The 18,716-nt window shown below is 44.7% G+C and overlaps 1 protein-coding gene across 3 annotated transcripts in view; it reads right to left on the bottom strand.

Moving 5' to 3' along the window:
- ROBO3 (roundabout guidance receptor 3) overlaps positions 1 to 18,321 on the bottom strand; it is a 91,260-nt gene extending 72,939 nt beyond the window's left edge. For 2 of the 3 annotated variants that reach the window (XM_072425505.1, XM_072425506.1), the window contains exon 1: positions 17,427 to 17,891. In XM_072425505.1, the coding sequence (XP_072281606.1) occupies positions 17,427 to 17,496 (70 nt within the window). In that variant the 5' untranslated portion in view covers positions 17,497 to 17,891. Of the gene's footprint in view, positions 1 to 17,426; positions 17,892 to 18,203 lie in introns of those variants that run through there. The other variant, XM_072425507.1, reaches the window with a different exon arrangement.
- Positions 18,322 to 18,716: the final 395 nt, after the last annotated feature.

Raw genomic sequence — 18,716 nt, 5'->3', positions numbered from 1 at the left:
CGAATATGAAGATGTAATTACTCCAGGATATCCATCCATCAGGAGACAGACATGAACGGTGTTTGAACCCAGAGGGTCAGGACATCCAACATCTCCTCTGCATGTTTAATATCCGGCACGGCCACCCCATCCATCCAAACATTGCTGCAACTCCAGAAGTCACACCGCCCATCCAGGGGAGCGCAATATTACCCAAGGAAAGGAAATTTGTATTAGCTGTAGGACCCCCCCCCCCAGAAAAAGTCTGACGTTAATGGTAAAGTTCCTCCACCAGCATAATGGTCACTTTCATATCCAACACATTTCTCCAAAGGGGGTGAACTCAGCCGTGGGGGTCAAGTAAAGTCATGAATGCAAAAACCATTTAACCCGACATATTTTTGGTGACTCCACACAGCGGTGTGTCTCCTGCAGCCCTCTCAGCTGTTGATGTGTGAAGCTAATAACAGACAGACCCCTGCCGACCCTGAAGACCACCATCTGACCTGCCGATCCATCTGCCAGGGGAAGGAGGATCAATGCTGATAGAATTTGGTTTAGGTTTGTCCTGTTCATTATCGTTTCTATAGCTCTGTATGGAGAAGTCTGAACCAGAAGAGCTGACACTCTAATGTCCCCTACAGTCTCGTTGTTGATATGCATTTATATAGCTCTGACATATACCGCAGCTCGGTACATACAACACTGAGCCAGTCCTATCAGTCTCTGTACAGAGAACAATACACTGCACCAACACAGTTATTATGCATTTATATTGCTGTTAGATTGTAAGCTATCCTGGGCAAGGTCCTCTCCTCCTCTTGTGTCATTGTTTGTATCTGTCTGGCATTTGCAACTCCTAATAAATGTACAGCGCTGCATAATATGTTGGTGCTATATAAAAACAGTTTTATTATAATAGTTCTGGAATATACTGCAAGCTGTGCCAGCCACATTTGTCTCTGTACAGAAGAGCTTGCAATCTAAGTCGTGCCTATCCCTGTAATCATGGTATACACACACAAATTCCTTCTCTTCTGGAGTTTCAATATAAAGCAGATTTTCTTCCGCTGGAGTATGACATAAACTGCAGGATCCGTATCCAATTCCAAGTGATCCCAGCGCTAAGTGGGAAGATCCGAAGCAGCGGCGGAGTAAAGAAAACACATAAAGTAGATGTGAAATGCAATTAAGAGGAACACATTCTTCACAGTAACCCCGACACGTTTCATACTGTAATTAATGTCACACACGGATCATTCTATCATTAGGTCACTGCCAAATGATCCCTGTGCACAGGGCGTGAAATGCGTTGTGTGACAGCGATGGAAAGAGTAGCGAGTGAAAAATAACACGCCGGATTTTAATAACAAAAACGCAATGTAACGGCTACGGCCTGTCACCGTGCCAATGCTTCAAAGTCACAAAGGGAGATATTACCCAGGCTGGGGTCAGGAGGGGAAACAATACCCCACCAGTCATTACAGGGGATATATATATATATATATATATATATATACACATACACACAGGTACAATGCTGGTAACCCCCCATCATACAAAGACATTGTACACAATTCTGTTCTTCCAGCCTTGTGGTCACAGTTTGGTGAAGACTATTTTCTGTTCCCCCATTACTGCCCCGGGGGGTATAAAGCCAGCTCCACAAAGACATGGGGTCCCCAGTTTGGTGTGGAGGAACTCGGAGTGTCCTGCACAGAGGCCTGACCTCAACCCTACTGAACACCTTCGGGATGAATTGGAATAATGAGCCAGGTCTTCTCATCCAACATCAACATCAAAAATGGGGCAAATTTCCACATATTCCATCCAAAATCTTGCATAAAATCTTCCAATCTTCCAAGGGTGGAGGCAACTCCATATAGATGGCCATAACAAATCCATATTGATGGACAAAACGGGGGTGGGTTCCATATTAAAAGCCATCAAGGGTGAGACAGTTTCATATGAACGGCCATATGGGAGGGGGGGGGGCAACTCCATAATAATGGCCATGAAGGGGGGGCAACTCCATATTATTGGCCTTGAAGGGCAATAATATGGGGACAACTAGGGACAATAAGGGACAACTCCATAATAATGGCCATGGGGGGGAGGGGGGCAACTCCCTATAGATGGCCATGAAGGGGGGACAACTCCATATTAATGGCCATGAAGGGGGGGCAACTCCATTTTAATGGCCTTGAAGGGAGGGGGACTCCATATTAATGGCCTTAAAGGGGGGACAACTCCATATAGATGGCCATGAAGGGGGGGCACCTCCATATTAATGGCCTTGAAGGGGGGATAACTCCATATTAATGACCATGAAGGGGGGGTCGGACAACTCCATATTATTGGCCTTGAAGGGGGGGGAGCTCCATATTAACGGCCTTGAAGGGGGGGGGGACTCCATATTGATGGCCATGGTTTTGGAATTGGATGCCCATCAGGCTCATACAGGTGTGCAGAATTTTTTTTGCCCCAATGGTGATAACGGTGGCCCATGTCTGCATAATGTGTGTTGAAGAAGCCTTGTTGGAAGTCAGTCACCAGTCCACAATACAGGTGTTGTCACCCTGATACAGGAAGTACCTTTATGGCAGGCTCACCAGGGATTCTAATAATACAAGCTGCAGATTTACTGACTTCTGCAATGAAATTAAGCTGCTTTATGAGATTTTAGCTATTGAGTTTCCGCCGCCTCTAAATACGTTTTGCATGGCAGGTGAAGATCAGGAACAATAATTCTAAATTATGGCGTCTCGCTTTAAACCCCGCCCATACAAAAGGCGACATTTCCATCTCTATTAGCCCGGCGAACCCTTTGGGCACAATTTACCCGGCACACAGAAACCCTGGCTGTGTATTTAGACTTATTAGCATAATTGGGCCCCGACGCGCTCATTATTTGTCCTGCTAAAATGTTGACTTTATCCATTCATTTTTAAGATGAAACACTTATCAGGAACGAGGAATTCCAGGGATGAATTATTGATGAATAGGACGCACATTTCCATCATGTGTTTCTTTTTCTATGTGACAGGTTGACGTTTTCATGGTCGTTTTGTCTCTGGGAACGCGGCGGTATTGTAGGGCATCTGGTTGGGTAAAAAAAAATTCTTGTTTTTGCTGTTATTCTGGTCGCATCTTTGGCCGGGGAAATATTAGATGAATAAGTGCTTGCAGATATGCACGATTCCTGCACTTCAGATATCAATTATTTATTTGGAAGGCGCTCAGGGGAAATTGCATCCCAGCAAAGCTCATTGTTTAATCTTGCCCCCCTTTACCAGAGAGGACTACCTACATCCCTGCTGCAGCTTTTATAGGGAGAACCTGTTAGCTAATGAGCCCCCTTTCTCCCCTCCCCCCCCCCCTTTTCTGGCAGGAGGAAACAATTTGCATTGCAGGAGGGGGAATTGGAAGTATGCAGACCCCAGAGCGGGACTCACAACACAGGGATGCAAATGATGGAAGCCAATTAGACAAAAAGAGGATTGAGGAAGGTTACCTGCCTGATTTGGCAGCAGTTAAAGGCACTGCGCCCGACTGAGCTCCCTGCTAATCCGCTGCTCCCACTCACCGCCTTCGGAGGGGAAAATAAATAATTAAAGATGAAATGTTTCTATCCATTATTTTTTTTTCTCATGCCTTGCTTTAAATTCCAAATTTGGATGCAATGGCTACAACAAAGGCGGGCATTACGAGAGATGCCAAGGACAAATCAGATCAGTGCCACCGACCTGACTTGCCCTTCCTGTGCCTGTATTTGTCCGTTGTAGCCATTGCACCTAATGCCCTTTTAGCTGCCTTTCCAAATTGCCCCAAATGGAAATGTACCCTGGAATTGATTTTGTGTTAATTGTTTGGGACTTTGGCACAAGTTTTGGATGGGTCAGGGTGGCCTTAGAACCCCGGACGGGTTTTTATTGCTGCCTGTGTCCCACCGGGTTTGTTACATTGAAAATGATTTGGAATGGAGAAAAATCATTCATTGGATTCAACCCTATAAGTGGGGATTTCTCTTGTTTTGTTTTTTCCCCATTCCCTGCATCTTAATGCACAAACACAGCAAGCAGAAAAGATTCCATTCCTGCAATAATAATAATGGGGAAGTGACAAGATGGCGCAGTTGGGATGGCATGGTGACATCATACCCATTCCAGATGTCATTGTCCTTTTTCAAATTTGCAATCTCCATATCATTTTCCAAGGAAAACATTGTGACAACCCCACCTCAACCATCACCAAGAAGCCAATTCTGGATGAGGTGAAATGGCGCATTTCTGGGGAATTTACCGACTTAGCCAGAGCAATAAAAACCCCAACTGTCAGAGTTCCTGTAAAAGGAACGCTAATAAAACCAAGGTGGGGGGTCAAATTACTTTTTATCCAGACCTGACATGGACAGTTTTTTTTTAAAAGGTTCTTCCAAAGAGCCATTAAAAGTCCAGGTCCCCTCCTGACCCTTATTTTTTTTTTTACGTCTGGCATACCAGGGGTTTACTGATTAGCTGACCCTCATTGTTCTAGCACCATGTAAATCTCCAATGGCTGGGTCTGGCCCCATTGTCACCTTCCAAGAGGCCCTTTCACATTCTGATCCTGCCTCCACCAGTTGCTATAGATCTCAACTTAAAGAAATAGTCGAAAAAACAGATAATCTGTCTTGATCCCACTGTCCGTAATATAAAGGAACGGGGCCTGACAATTGCTCTATTCTACCATCTTTTCCACCCAAAGCCCAATGACTTGATGAGGTCTGGACGGCCCCTGGAATTCAATTGCTAATTCACTGGCAGATTAGGGTAGAAAACTATTTTATATTGTCAGGCACAACATGCCCGGCCAAAGACAAAAGGAGAAAATGAAATCCACAGCTAATAGCACCTAGCTGAAACATCTAGTTGTGGCCCTAGTGGGGTGTTTTTAGTATTTTATGGTTGGGTTTCGGGTCTGTTCCTGGAAGGCGTTAAAAGACGGAAAGCGGATGATTTACGAGCTCCAGGATATCCATGGCCCTCTCAAACTTCAGTTGTCAGCTGAGGTCTGACCTCAAAAAAAAATAATTTTCAATGAAACATCAGCTTGACGATGGGCTGACACTTTGATTTACTGTTACGGGGCCGTGTCAAGCATGGTATCATGGAAGGCTGTGTGAAGGGGCACTCCGGCTGAGCAATCCAGATTTATCATCAATTTATTGTGGAGAAAGAAGAAGGAAAAAAAAAAATGAATGTGTGTGGCAATATTTCACAGGAAGCCCACAACAATAGCGTGCGCTCCCTACATAAGCGGTTTGACCCCATGGAACCGTGCCGGCACAATGCGCTGAAAAATGTATCTGGCTGTTGGGGGGCGCTATGACCAATGTTTATTCATAGGGGGTCCATGCTGGCCAAGAATGGGGGAAGATGAAAGAGGGGTAGAAAGAGAGGGGTGCAAAGAGGGCATCAGAGAGGGGCAGAAAGAGAGAAAGGAGTGAATGGGCTAAGAGAGACATTAGTGTGGGGGGATAAAAGGGTGAAAAAAAAAAACAAGGCAGATATGAGGAAAGAAAAAGAAAGAATTTATAGAGAGATATAGATGGAGGGGTAGGAAATGAGAAAATAAAAGAGTGAGAAGGAAGAGATATGTAAGAAAAGGAAGAAGGGAGTAAAAAAGCAAACAGAAAAACCTTATATATGTGCAATTCCTCCACCAGTAATCGTTGAAACATTATGCCACATCCTTATAAACCTAAACCAGATTAACACAAAAGTGAGAGAGCAATTAGCATATCTCAGGACTTTTAAGGCATTCTAAAAAACTTGCAATTTTCAAGTTGGCATAAAACCATAAAACTGCTGGTTTATTCAAAACATCAATAAAATACATACAAATATATAGATTAGCCACCATGTAGCATTTAAAGTCTCTGTTTTGTAGATGGTAACTACACAGTCTACGCGTATTCCTGATGAGGCGAACTGGGCTCCGGGAAACGCGTAGAATGTGTAGTTAACATCTACAAACGAGAGACCTTCAATGCTACATGGTGGCTAATCTATATATTTGTATGTATTTTATTGATGTTTTGAATAAACCAGCAGTTTTATGGTTTTATGCCAACTTAAAAATTGCAAGTTATTTGGAATGCCTTAAAAGTCCTGAGAAATGCTAAACGCATACAGAAAAAGAGAGGAGAGTAGGAAAGATGGAGGATATGGGAGAGAGAGGGATAGAAGAAACAAAATGGAGAGAAAATGGGAGAACATGGAAACAAAAGAGAGAACATGGAAAGCAAGGGGGGATGATGGGGTGAAGGAGGCAAATAGGGAGAAAAGACAGATGTGAGGAGAGAGAGAAAGAAAAATATTACAAGAAAGAGAAAGATGGAAAATAAAGAAGGGAGAGAATTAAGAGAAGAAAGGGAGAGGAAGAGGGGCATTTGGAAAAGGAAAGAGAGAAAAGAAGAAAAAGAAAGGGAATAAGAGAGGAAAGAGCGAGAAGGGAAAGAAATGGAAGAAGGGGATATAAAAGGGATTGAGGAAAAAAAGGGATAGAGGGAGAAACAGGGTAACATGGAGGGGAAGAGAGAAGAAGAGATATAAATGGACGAGGAAATGAAGAAAGAAAAGAGTGAGAAGGAAGAGATATGAAAGAAAAGGAATAAATCATACAGAAAATCCTTATATATGTGCAATTCCCACTCTACTAATCATTGAAACATTATGCCACATCCTTATAAACGTAAACCAGAACCAGGGGGATAAAAGAGAGATAGGAACAAGATGAGAGAGACATGAGGGGAGAGTGATCTGTGTAATAGGAGAGTAAAGGAGGCAAAAGGAAAAGTGAAATAAGAAAAATAAGTAATAGAAATATGGATAAATAAATAAAAGACAAATGAGAGAAGAGAGAGAGAAAGAAAACAGAAATAAGAGTTCTGAGTGGAGGGGTGTAAAATGAGAAAGGAAAAAGAGAGAGATAAAAAAAATAAATAGAGAAGATGGGGGGGGGGGGGGGTAGAATAGGGAGAAAAAGAAGAAAAAGAATGGATAAAGAAAGAAAAAAAGCAAGAAATGGAATACACGAGGAAAGAAAGAGAAGGGAGAGAAATAGAGGAGGGGAAGAGAAAATAGAAAATGAAAGATATAAATGGAGGAGGAAGAAAAGAGTGAGATGGAAGAGATATGAGCGAAAAGGGGGAGAGAAGAAGGAATGTATAAACAGAAAAAGGTAAGAGAAAGATGGGAACAAGATGAGAATGTGGGGAGAGAATAATGAGGGGATAAGAGGGGTGAAAGGGGCAAAATGAAAAGGGATGGAAGAACAAAATAAGAGAGAGAAGAAAGATGTGAGAGAAAGATAAAAGGAATGAGAGTGTTGGAATAGGAAATAAGAAATGGAGATAAGACAGAGAGAGAGATAAGAGAGAAAAAGGGACAAACAGAAACAGAAAAAGAGAAAAGAAAGAAAGGAAAGAGAGAAAAGGGGAGACATTAGGAAAGGGGATATGAAAGAAAAGGACAGAAAGGATGGGGGGATAAAATAGAAATAATGGAGGGGAAGAGATAAAGGAAAAGAAGAGATATAGATGGAGGGGTGGGAAAATGAGGAAAGAAGTAGTGAGATGGAAGAGATATGAGAGAAAAGGAAGGGGAGGAGAAGGCAGAGAGATAAGAGGGAGAGAGAATGGGGGAAAGAGTGATGGGGGGATAGGGGGGTGATGAAGGTAAAAAGAAATGCGATAGCAGAATAAAATAAAAGAGAGAAGACAGATGAAAGAGAAGGAATAGTGAATGAGAGTGCTGGATGGCGATGGAAATAAGAAAAGAAAGAGAATATAGCAAAGGAGGAGATGAAGAGTGGCATTGGGGAATAGAAAGGGAGAAAAAGGGAAAAAGAACAGAAAAAGAAGGAAAGTGAATAGGAAAGGAAATATAAGGATGGGAGGGAAATAGAGAAAGGGAAAGAAGAGAAGGATTGGGGAAAAGGGAGAGAGGAGAGGGAGATCCCCCCAGTTTCCAGCCCATAGTAATGTTGTTGCTGGAATATATTTGGTCTTTCCAATAAAAAGATGAGAGATGGGAACAGAGAGAGGAAAGAAATAGAAGTCAGAGCGATATATCTGTACAATGTGTACTCGTCATATCTTCCATCTCTCAATAAATATTCTATTCCTGAGATCTACAAGGACAGGCCGAGGCTCGGTCTTCATGAAACATTAGCTCGCTGCCAGCACATTGATTTCCGCCATGGAACTCTTAGCATATTAGTTTCCTATTGATCAATTCCTATTGATGAGAAGATGTCAGATACGAGTTTCATAAATCTCCAACCCCCACAAGCCCCGTACTATGGATATTAATCAATGTGCCATTCCAAGTGTCAGGGAATATTTGTTAATTACGTCTGGTAATAAAATAATACAAGCCGCCATCTAACCATCCAGCGCAGACCTGACATGAGGATCTCTGCGCCTTTTCCCGGTCATTAGTTGTGGTTGGTTGATTGACACCAATAATTTACATCGAGGTCACAGACATTTCCTGTAATTCTATAACAGTCTGTGCTAAAAATTGCAACATAAACCTCTGACGTCCTCTCAGGGCGCAATATACCAGCGGTGGTGTTTATGTAGATCCATAATATATACCCCCCCTGCATCCTATATCCCCTATCTATTGTTGGGATAATGGGAAGGAATGTCGGCCAACCTCTCTCGGCTGGCCCGGCCTTGACATCGCCAGCATGCAAAATCCTCCAAACATCTCGCCTGGTCTCTGCGCAAACTGCGAAAATGCATCAATGAGACCCCCCGAGACAGAAAGCAATGTAACATGATGAAGCAGCGGATACATTTCCAGGGCCTATAATAAAATATTACACAGGGAGCTGTTCTGTAATTATGGACTCTGCACAGTACCACTTCTCTTGTCCTGTACCCTGGGTGTAATTCTCTATTCTGTATGTATGGACTCTGCACAGTACCACTTCTCTTGTCCTGTACCGCGGGTGTAATTCTCAGTATCTGTTCTTATTCTGTATGCATGGACTCTGCACAGTATCACTTCTCTTGTCCTGTACACTGGGTGTAATTCTCGGTATCTGTTCTTAGTCTATATGCATGGACTCTGCACAGTACTACTTCTCTTGCCCTGTACCACCTGGGCTCCATACAATTAAATAATATGCGGCTTGTATTGCAGATAATGTGGAGCAACAACAGCAGTGGCGATGTACCAATGAGACTCTCAGCCAATTCTCCGCCTCCCGCGACGTCCCCGCCACAAGGTGTGACAATAATCTGCGGTAATTACATAGTGACAGCGACACAGGACAGGTAATGGCAAATTGTTTGTTTATCTGCGATTACATTTCACAGCCATGCAGAGCGGCGTTGGTCTCGGTAATCGCAGGTAATTAAGGGATAAAACCGGAGAGGAGCAGCAGAGCGCAGCGCAGGGCCACGGAGACTGCTAATCATGGAATAATGGAACAGCGGGGAGATGGAAACACCACCGGCACCGATACAGCCCTGCTGAATTCTGCATAATGCAATGTTATGGTGGAGCCGCAGATCTCCATGTTGTAAGATTTTGTCTCGCTTCCTGTTCTGGTGACAACAGGAAGATGATGGAATAATCACAGGACATAGGGGAAGGGTGAACAATGTTCTGTATAAAACATTTCTTCTGAGCTGGCCACATTCAGCATGATTGGCTCAAATCTGCCCCCCAGCCTCCCCTTCAATAAATCTGCCCCCCACCAGCTCCTCCTTCAATAAATGTGCCCCCCAGCTCCTCCTTCAATAAATCTGCCCCCCAGCTCCTCCTTCAATAAATCTGCCCCCCAGGCTTCAGGCTTGCACACCTGTACCATCTCCTCATCTGGACTGAAATTCCTTATTTTGATTTCCCTGCACGCTGTGAGTTTCCTACATTAGAACCTGCAGCAAGTCAAATAGACCCCGCCTCATGGAGGACATATTCTAGCCCCTCCTTCCCCAGCCCGCCGGTCCCTGGCCCCGCCTTTTTCATTCATTGGATATCAGTTATTTCAATCACTTATTCTCTGCATCCCATGTGGGTGTTACCTAGGCAGATCTGCAGCACTATAATGACCCCTCCCCCCAAGATTCCATAGAGAAGCGCAGGGACCCAGTGATGACATCAATAGACCTAAAAAAGGAATATAATGAAAAAAGTTTTTTTATTTTATTAATTTAATTATGTTGATGTTGGAAGGAAGGAGCAAAGGCAAAAACAGAAGTTTAGAGGACTACAAGTCCCAGCGTGGCCTGCTAGAATCAAGCCGAATTGGGTTTATATGGATGAACGGCCTCCGAGCCCCAGCAAGGAACGGGTAAACCTGCAGCAGCATTTGCAATTCTTTTGTGTCATCAGAGGACGGCAGATGACTCACCTGCATGCTAACAAATTGTGAACACCTGCACCGCCCGGGGGGAGGGGAAATCCTGACATCCTGGCCTGCTACAAGCACTAATAAGTCATTTGACTCCACCTGAGTCTTCAGATGCCCCAACAAATGGGGGCCATTTCCATCCTCCCTGAATGCCCCTTCCATTAACTGTACATTGAAAAGAAAATAATTAGCATATAAAAGGGCCCTGCAGGGTTTTGTCCTTTTTCTGCAGCAAATCTCTTTCATTCTCTTTTTTCAAAGCCTTTAATAGTCACCTTGAGTCTTCTCCTGCGACCTCTGCGCAGTAAATGTCATCTCCCGGCTTTGTAATTCTAATAACCTGAAGAAGCGCTGACTGCGCAGCCGTGTCATTACATGCAGCTCTCTCTCTCTAATTGAAGCCACCACAAAGCAGATTAAGGGATCCGCGCGGCCTGCAATGCCCAAACTCGATTAGAAATGCGGCTTTCAGGGAATGTGATAGGGGCCGGCGCTCTGCACGCTTATAGACGGAGCTGCCCTCCCTATAAAGGTGATATGTTTGGGTTGTATTGGGTGGAACCTATTGTGCCGTTGTCACCGGAACGTCTTAAATCAGACAATCGGACGCCAGCCGTAAACTCGGCAAACCGGCTGAATGGAAAAATGAGAACTTCAGGGACAAACAGGACCGGTCGTTGCGTCGCATTGTTAAAGTTGCACAATGATGGATCAGAATGCGTCCAGGTAGCTCGGATGGGCGGGGCTAAGTTGCAGTAGATGCGCCCTCGCCTTACTGCCCATGTGACCGCGGCCTTTGGGTGCAGGCGGCAAAGCGCAATCTTTTCCTTGATAAAAATGTGTCATTGGGACGGCCAGACGTTCAGCGACCTCAGTCCTGCATTCCGTCACCCATTCCCAGCCAATAACATTTTTTTCACCGGAATGAATCCAGCTGGTTCACCGGCATCTGTTCCAAACATCTAAATTATTACCCGCAACTTCAAAAAGCCACACCAAAGAGCGGCGGTGGGGAAATCAGACAAAACAACGTGTACAAACAAGCAGCGCAGCACTCAGGGTCCCCGCACAACACACAAACATTGTGCAGAGAGCTCTTCACACATCACATAATTGCAGCTTAAAGAATAACCCCCCCCTACCCCATCCCCCCCTCTCTATTCTACTATGATCTCTAAAAGGGGCTTCCACCCCTCCCCCTCTGCAGGGAATGCTCCCCTTGTGAGGACTATTTGTCACTCTCAGAGAGTTTCAGTCCCTCAGCTCAAGTTGCTGTCCTGGAGGGCCATAAATTTTGGGAATTTGAGCCGATGCATTCACAGGAATTCCTGACTTTAAATTGGATTTTGTTACTTGTGAAAGAAAGAAAAGTGGGGGATTTATCACCCGGAGCTGTCAGGATGAGAACGCTCTGATTTTATGGGGGTTATTAAAGGGGGTTCTGCCCACTGGGGGTGTCATAAGAGTGGCCCGTATTCTACAATCACATGTAGCCAATCACGTGTCCGGATCCCCGAGATGCCACCATAGAGAGTTGGGATCATTTAGATCTTTGTGTTGCGGTCGCTGCACTGCACTCATATTGGCAGCCCAAAGCACTCACATTGTAAAAAAAAAAAAAAAGGGTCTCGAGCCAATTTTAGGGTGCGTTGGCAGCCTGTTTAAAACGGGTCACATGTGACACAACGTCATGGACCTAAATGGGCCCAAAGTTCTACCCAGAATTTGTCGGAAACTGTAGACCAGTGGTGACTCCGTATTGTGACCCAACTTTTCCATAACTATACAAAACAACCGGGTGATTATTAAAAAGTGCTGGGCGGTGCGCCCAGCTAAAACAGGCTGGGGAGATCACTGGGCCCGTCACTGGATTCAGGCTTCCGACATACCTGGATCATCTCATATTGGGCGAAGAAGCAATCAATGGTTCCTTCTGACCTGTCCAATCACACCACGGACCAACAGATCTCACGGGATCAATCGATCATCTGTATCGGTAATTGATTTTCCTGGGAATAATACGGCACCGGGGCAACTAACCAGCCACGGTATAGAACGGTACCACTAAAATACCATTTTCCATGACAAGTTATACTGGGTATTGGTCATGTGGTCTCAGCTGATGCCCGGTGATCCTACAGGCAGAGCCCACATATGCAGCACCTTGGCATTTGGTCATGTGACCAGGCAATGGAGGAATTAAAGGAGAACTATAACCCAATTGAGGTCGGTTTAGATTACAGAACCCTTATTAGCAGAATATAATAGCGATTATTGATACAATGTAGGCAATAGCTTTTTTTTTTTTTTCTCTCCCTGCCCCAGCTTTAATCAGCTCCATCACGCCCAACTTTCACCGCCTCTCTGCTAATGAATGTGAGGGGGAACGTGCAGCCAAAAATCATCTCGTCTTGATTACAGTAATTGTGGCGTCTCCCTAATCACGTAATGAATATTAAAGATTCTTTTGTTTGTCACCGCCGGGCGTCTTTTCTGTCTAATTTCTTGTTGTTCCGCCGGGGAACAATGCTGGGAAAATCTGTATAATGAGGTCAGATGGCTCCCGCTTATTATCTCCCCGAATCCGGGGCCCCCGTGTCCCGGCTAATGGCCCCCAATGCCGAGGAGAACCCGGGGAAATTTATCGCTAATGGGGATCAGTGTCGGGGGCAATTATGGGGCTCTTCTGGGCTCTTAATGAGAATTTATGAAAGGTAAAGCGATTAGAAGGATACATATTCATGACGTGGGACGGGGAGCGTCCATGGGACACCCAGGGGGCAGCCAAAACTGTTTGCTTTAAAGAGAACCTGTCACCAACAAACTGAAAGTAAATAAACAAGTCAATGAAATGCTTTTTGCAGTTGTTTTATTGACATGCAATGTAACCCTCCCACATTCTAATAGCTTCAACTTTCATAAATTCTCATTAAGCACCCAGAATATTTTCAGTATTTTATTATTGTTGATCCCGCCATGATGATCCTTGTTCTATAGGGTGACAACACTCCCTCCCTGTCTCTAAATGACTCTCCTGTGTTGTCACCCTGTTATCTTCTATTGAGCAGACCTGGCCTGACAGGGTGACAACATGGAAGCAGCACTAATAGGTCAAAAAAATACCCCAAACATTGCACTTTGTATTGGTTTTTGCTGTAATTGCATTGAATGGCGCGGTCGATTTGCATGCAGATAGGGCTTGCAGGAATTTCCAATTAATTAGGATTACCGGTCTGATTGTAAAGCCGCCACTGTTGGAAAATAAACAGCTGCTAAGATCAATATAAACAATAATCAGAGAACTTCCTTGTCTTTCAATAAATGAGCTCATGACTATATAGAGGGTTAGGAGTATGTGGCCCCTCCTGAGACATCCCCATAATAGGGGAGAGCCCAATGCATTCTGGGAATGGAGAGTTTGTTCCAAATTCAGACCAAAGAAGAGTTTGTTGCACTTTGTCACCTCCCAGCCACCTCTTGACACCTTCTCTTCCCAAAGCTGGGACTTGTGTCAGGAAGGGAAGAAAAATGTCTGCTCAGGTGTCAGATAGGTGCAGGGTGAAGGGTCTCAGTGACCCCCTGGGGGAGGTCAGGCCTAATAGCTGACAAGAGTGACCCCCGGCCACTACTTACATGCAACTCCCTTCATTTCCACGCTACTTAGCAGCTATTTACAGGACGGATGACCATACCCAGGGCTGCCATTGCTTGCTGTGACGGGGCCGCTTCCAACAGCTGTGGCCCTACAGAGGAAAGAGAGCTTGGCCATAGAGAGCACAGTACAGCAGAGACAGGCTGTGGCATATGGTCAGTGCTGTACATGGGGGCTCCATACAGAGAATACAGATAAATAGTCCATGCTGTACTCACTGTAAGAACCTCAGCACAGCATGCACAGGCTGCACAGCATACTCCATATACAGGTCTGTGCTATATACTCCATGCTGTACATGGGGCTCCATAGTGTATATACAGCCTGGGGGATATATATATATATATATATATATATATATATATATATATATGAATATGTACTCCATGTTGTTGTACACACTATAAGGACCTCAAAACACTATACACAGTGTTATATATACAAAGGCTCCCTACATTATATACAGCCTCAGATATTTACTCAGTACTGTACTCACTATAAGAACCTCAGTACACAGACTGTACTACAAACTCCATGCAGTACACAGGGGCTTCATACAATATATAAAGCCTAAGAATTATGCTCAGTGCTGTACTCACTATAGGGGCCTCAGTACACTATACAAAGACTGCTCTATATACACAGTGCTATATGCAGGGACTCCATACAATATATATGGCCTCCAATATATGCCAAGCACTGTACTCACTATAAGAACCTCGGTACAGTATACTTAGGCTGCACTATAATCTCCATGCAGAACACAGGGACTGAGTACACTATACACAGGCTGCTCTATAGACCCTCCATTGCTCAGTTCTGTACTCACTATAAGGTCCTCGGTACACTATACACAGGCTGGTCCATTGCTCGGTTCTGTACTCACTATAAGGACCTCAGTACACTATACACAGGCTGGTCCATTGCTCAGTTCTGTACTCACTATAAGGACCTCAGTACACTATACATGTACTCACTATAAGGACCTCAGTACACTATACACAGGCTGCTCCATGGCTCGGTTCTGTACTCACTATAAGGACCTCAGTACACTATACACAGGTTGCTCCATAGCTCAGTGTTCTCCTGTACACAGGCACCTGTCGGTCCTGCCTACCTTGTCCCATGCGGTTGGTATGGAGTAGCTACATCTCCCAGACAATCCCTCGGTGGCTGGTCACACAGGATCTGAGCTATATCGGATATCTGGAATTTCATGCTTCGTTGCCATCTCTTCCTTTTCAGCATTGAGGCTAATAACAAGCCTGGGAGCTGACACTTAACCCCTACAAAGCTCAGCCTGGGGGGAGCCACCTATTAAGGGCCACAGAGGACTTCATAGGCACAGCTATAGAAAAGACTAACGGCCAAACAGAAGCCAATTCTAATTTCTGGGGAACTACAATATCCAGCAAGCCGTGAGGTCCTGTTACAGTTGCAGGCCATCCAGCTTGTAATTATTTCACCAGGATTTCTCTTTCTGAATAGCAGGGAAGGTTTTAAAGCAAAAAGGGGCCCTGAGCAAATATGAAGCCGGGGCCCCAAATGCACAACATTCAAAGCAAATGCAAAACGGTGACAACTGCCACAACCTTAGAATACAAAACAACTTTCAGCACAGCAATCAGAGAGAGACAATGCGTTATAATCATAAAACACGTAATCTGGATTCCTCGTGGTTGGGAATGTAAAAAATAAAATATTGTATCTGATCTTTGGTCCCCTGGGCTGATCATCTCCCGGATGGTTTTAGAGGATGAGAAAGTTTTTCTAGTCTAGTAAAGTTGATAAAATTCAGGACCTTCAGGTGTTCTGTATGCCAAGACCAGCCCCCGGACACCGGTGGGGGCACCACTCATGGCAAAAAACCAGCACCCAGACACTGGCACCACTCATGGCATAAAACCAGCACCCAGTGAGGGCACCACTCATGGCATACAACCAGCACTCAGACACCGGCACCACTCATGGCATACAACCAGCACCCAGCCACCGGCACCACTCATGGCATACAAGGCACCACTCATGGCATACAACCAGCACCCAGACACCGGCACCACTCATGGCATAAAACCAGCCCCCGGTGAGGGACCCACCCAGTACCATTATGGCATAGGACCAGCACCAAGATCTCCACTGAGGACATCACTCTAATATTATGGTATGAGATGGGCACACAAGCCCTAGTGAGGGCACCACTATAATATTATAATAGTATAGGACCACAGCACAGAGCTCTTGGTGAGGGCACCACCAATATAAGACCAGCACATAGACCCTGGTGAGGGTACTACTCCAGTATTTTGGTAAAAAGACCAGTACACAATGCTCCACTAAGGGTACCACCCTGGTACCATTATGGTATAAGAGCAGCACACAGCCCCCGGTGAGGGCACTACTATGGTATTTATATGGAGCCCTTGGAGAAGGTAGCACTGTAGTGTTAGTATGGCAGTAGACTAGTATGTAACCCCTGGTAAGGGTACTGCTATAGTAATTTGTTATAAGACCAAGGTAGAGCCCTTCACTGAGGGTACAACCCTAGTATCATTATGGTATAAAACCAGCACACACCACTATGGAATTAGTATGATATAGGACCAGTACGCAGTCCCCAGTGAGGGCACCACTCTAGTTTTATAATGGTATTAGACCACAGCACCTACTATAATATTACGGACCACAGCCCCTGGTGAGGGCGCCACTCTAGTATTATAATGATATATAAAGACCCCAATACAAAGCTCTTGTTGAGGGCACCACTATAGTACAAGACCAGCCCACAACCCCCAGTAAGGGCACCAACTCTAGTATTAGATTGGCATAAGCTCATGGCACAAAGCTCCTGGTGAGGGCACAACTCTAGTATTATATTGGTATAAGACCCCAGTACAAAGCTCTTGGTGAGAGCACCACTATAGTATAAGACCAGCATGAAACCACCCATGAGGGCACTACTCTAGTATTATGGCATAGGACCAGCACACTGCCCTCAGTGGTGCCCACCACTGTAGTATAAGATTGGCATAAGCCCATGTCACAAAGCTCCTAGTGAGGGCATCACTATACTATAAGACCAGCCCACAACCCCCAGTAAGGGCACCAACTCTAGTATTAGATTGGCATAAGCTCATGGCACAAAGCTCCTGGTGAGGGCAACACTCTAGTATTATATTGGTATAAGACCCCAGTACAAAGCTCTTGGTGAGGGCACCACTATAGTATAAGGCCAGCACGCAGCCCCCAGTGAGGGCACCCCTATAGTATTGGATTGGCATTAACCCATGGCACAAAGCTCCTTTTCACCACTCTATAAGAAGCTCTGACCACTTTTCGGAGTCCCTCAGACAAGTTTCCCATCTTTAACATTGGCACAGCTTACCTAGAAGGGGGCAGATGAGCGCAGAGAGAATCCATAGAAGAGCTGTAAGAATAAAGCACATCTTCCGCATCCTCTATAATCCAGGGCAGATCCTGAGCAATCCCACCAGATAAAGTGCAATAAGGATAAGAGTTCCAATAGGATTCTAGTCACTTCCCAGTCCAGACATCTGCTTCCCCATCCATGCAGGGTCCCCAGGCTGACCTCAGCTGCACACAAGACTCAGAGTCCTGGCTGATGCTGATAATCCACTGACCCACTGACCCTCCAGCCACATAGAGCCCAGTGAGCTTGCAATCAGATGCTTCCTCTCAGTTGCTGCACTCAGACACATGAGAATTACAGTGCTGACAATGATATTCCAGGCTCCAGCCACACACACATTGCATCCTCTCCTATCCCAGGTTCAGGGCTGAGTGTGCACAGAGCAAAGCCCCTCACTCATTGTGTCAGGCACAGCCCCTCCTTCACCACCCTTAAAGCAGCAGAAACCAGCAATTCCCTATTCATAGCTCTTCCTGCACAATTACAGCTCAACTGAATGAATGAGGAAGCCACTGCAGGCTATGAGATACAAAATAACTGCAAAGTGCAAACTACAAAAATGACAAAAAGTGACCAGCAACATGTTAGGCATATGAACTCAGTCATGTATTATTGTGCTTACTTTTATAAATCTGTATTTTATAATATATTTGTTTTAGAGAAATTGAAAATAAAGATTGTTATATAAACATAAATATGCTGATATAAAAGCAAAAATAAAATAATATTTACTTTAACAGCAGCAAGGACATCACTGGCACTTTCTTGCATTATAAGAGGCATGAGAAATACAGAAATAAATAGATACAGTGTAGCAAGAGATACAATATATACACACAAGAGACAAAGAGATATAATGAGAGATGTGCAGTGTGCATGATATTTGTCAGATCTGTACACACAGCATTCTTCTGATTTTTATATTCTATGTGGAAATGGTCTGATCAGTACAACTCAGGCAGAACAGCGCCACCTGCAGGCCACAGAAGGAAGCAAGCCAGTGGTGCAGTGCTGTGTTCTCTAAGATCAAAGCTGAAAGGCAGCAACAAAACAAACATTGCAAAAATAAAACAGAAAGAGATAATGAAAGCAGGCACCTGGTGGCTATGGCCAGTTACCCTTCCACTTATTCTATTGTTAGAAAAGGTCTTTAGGATATGCATCCACATGTTTGTGTGGGAGGTAATGTGCTGTGTATGTGCTGTATTGGGCAAATTCACTTGCACCCCAATATGTACCCAGGGA

Source organism: Pyxicephalus adspersus, chromosome 11 (assembly GCF_032062135.1).
Source record: "Pyxicephalus adspersus chromosome 11, UCB_Pads_2.0, whole genome shotgun sequence".
NCBI classification, from domain to species: Eukaryota; Metazoa; Chordata; class Amphibia; order Anura; family Pyxicephalidae; genus Pyxicephalus; species Pyxicephalus adspersus.
The sequence above is the reverse complement of the archived record's forward strand: the minus strand, read 5'-3'. Positions and strand labels throughout refer to the sequence as shown.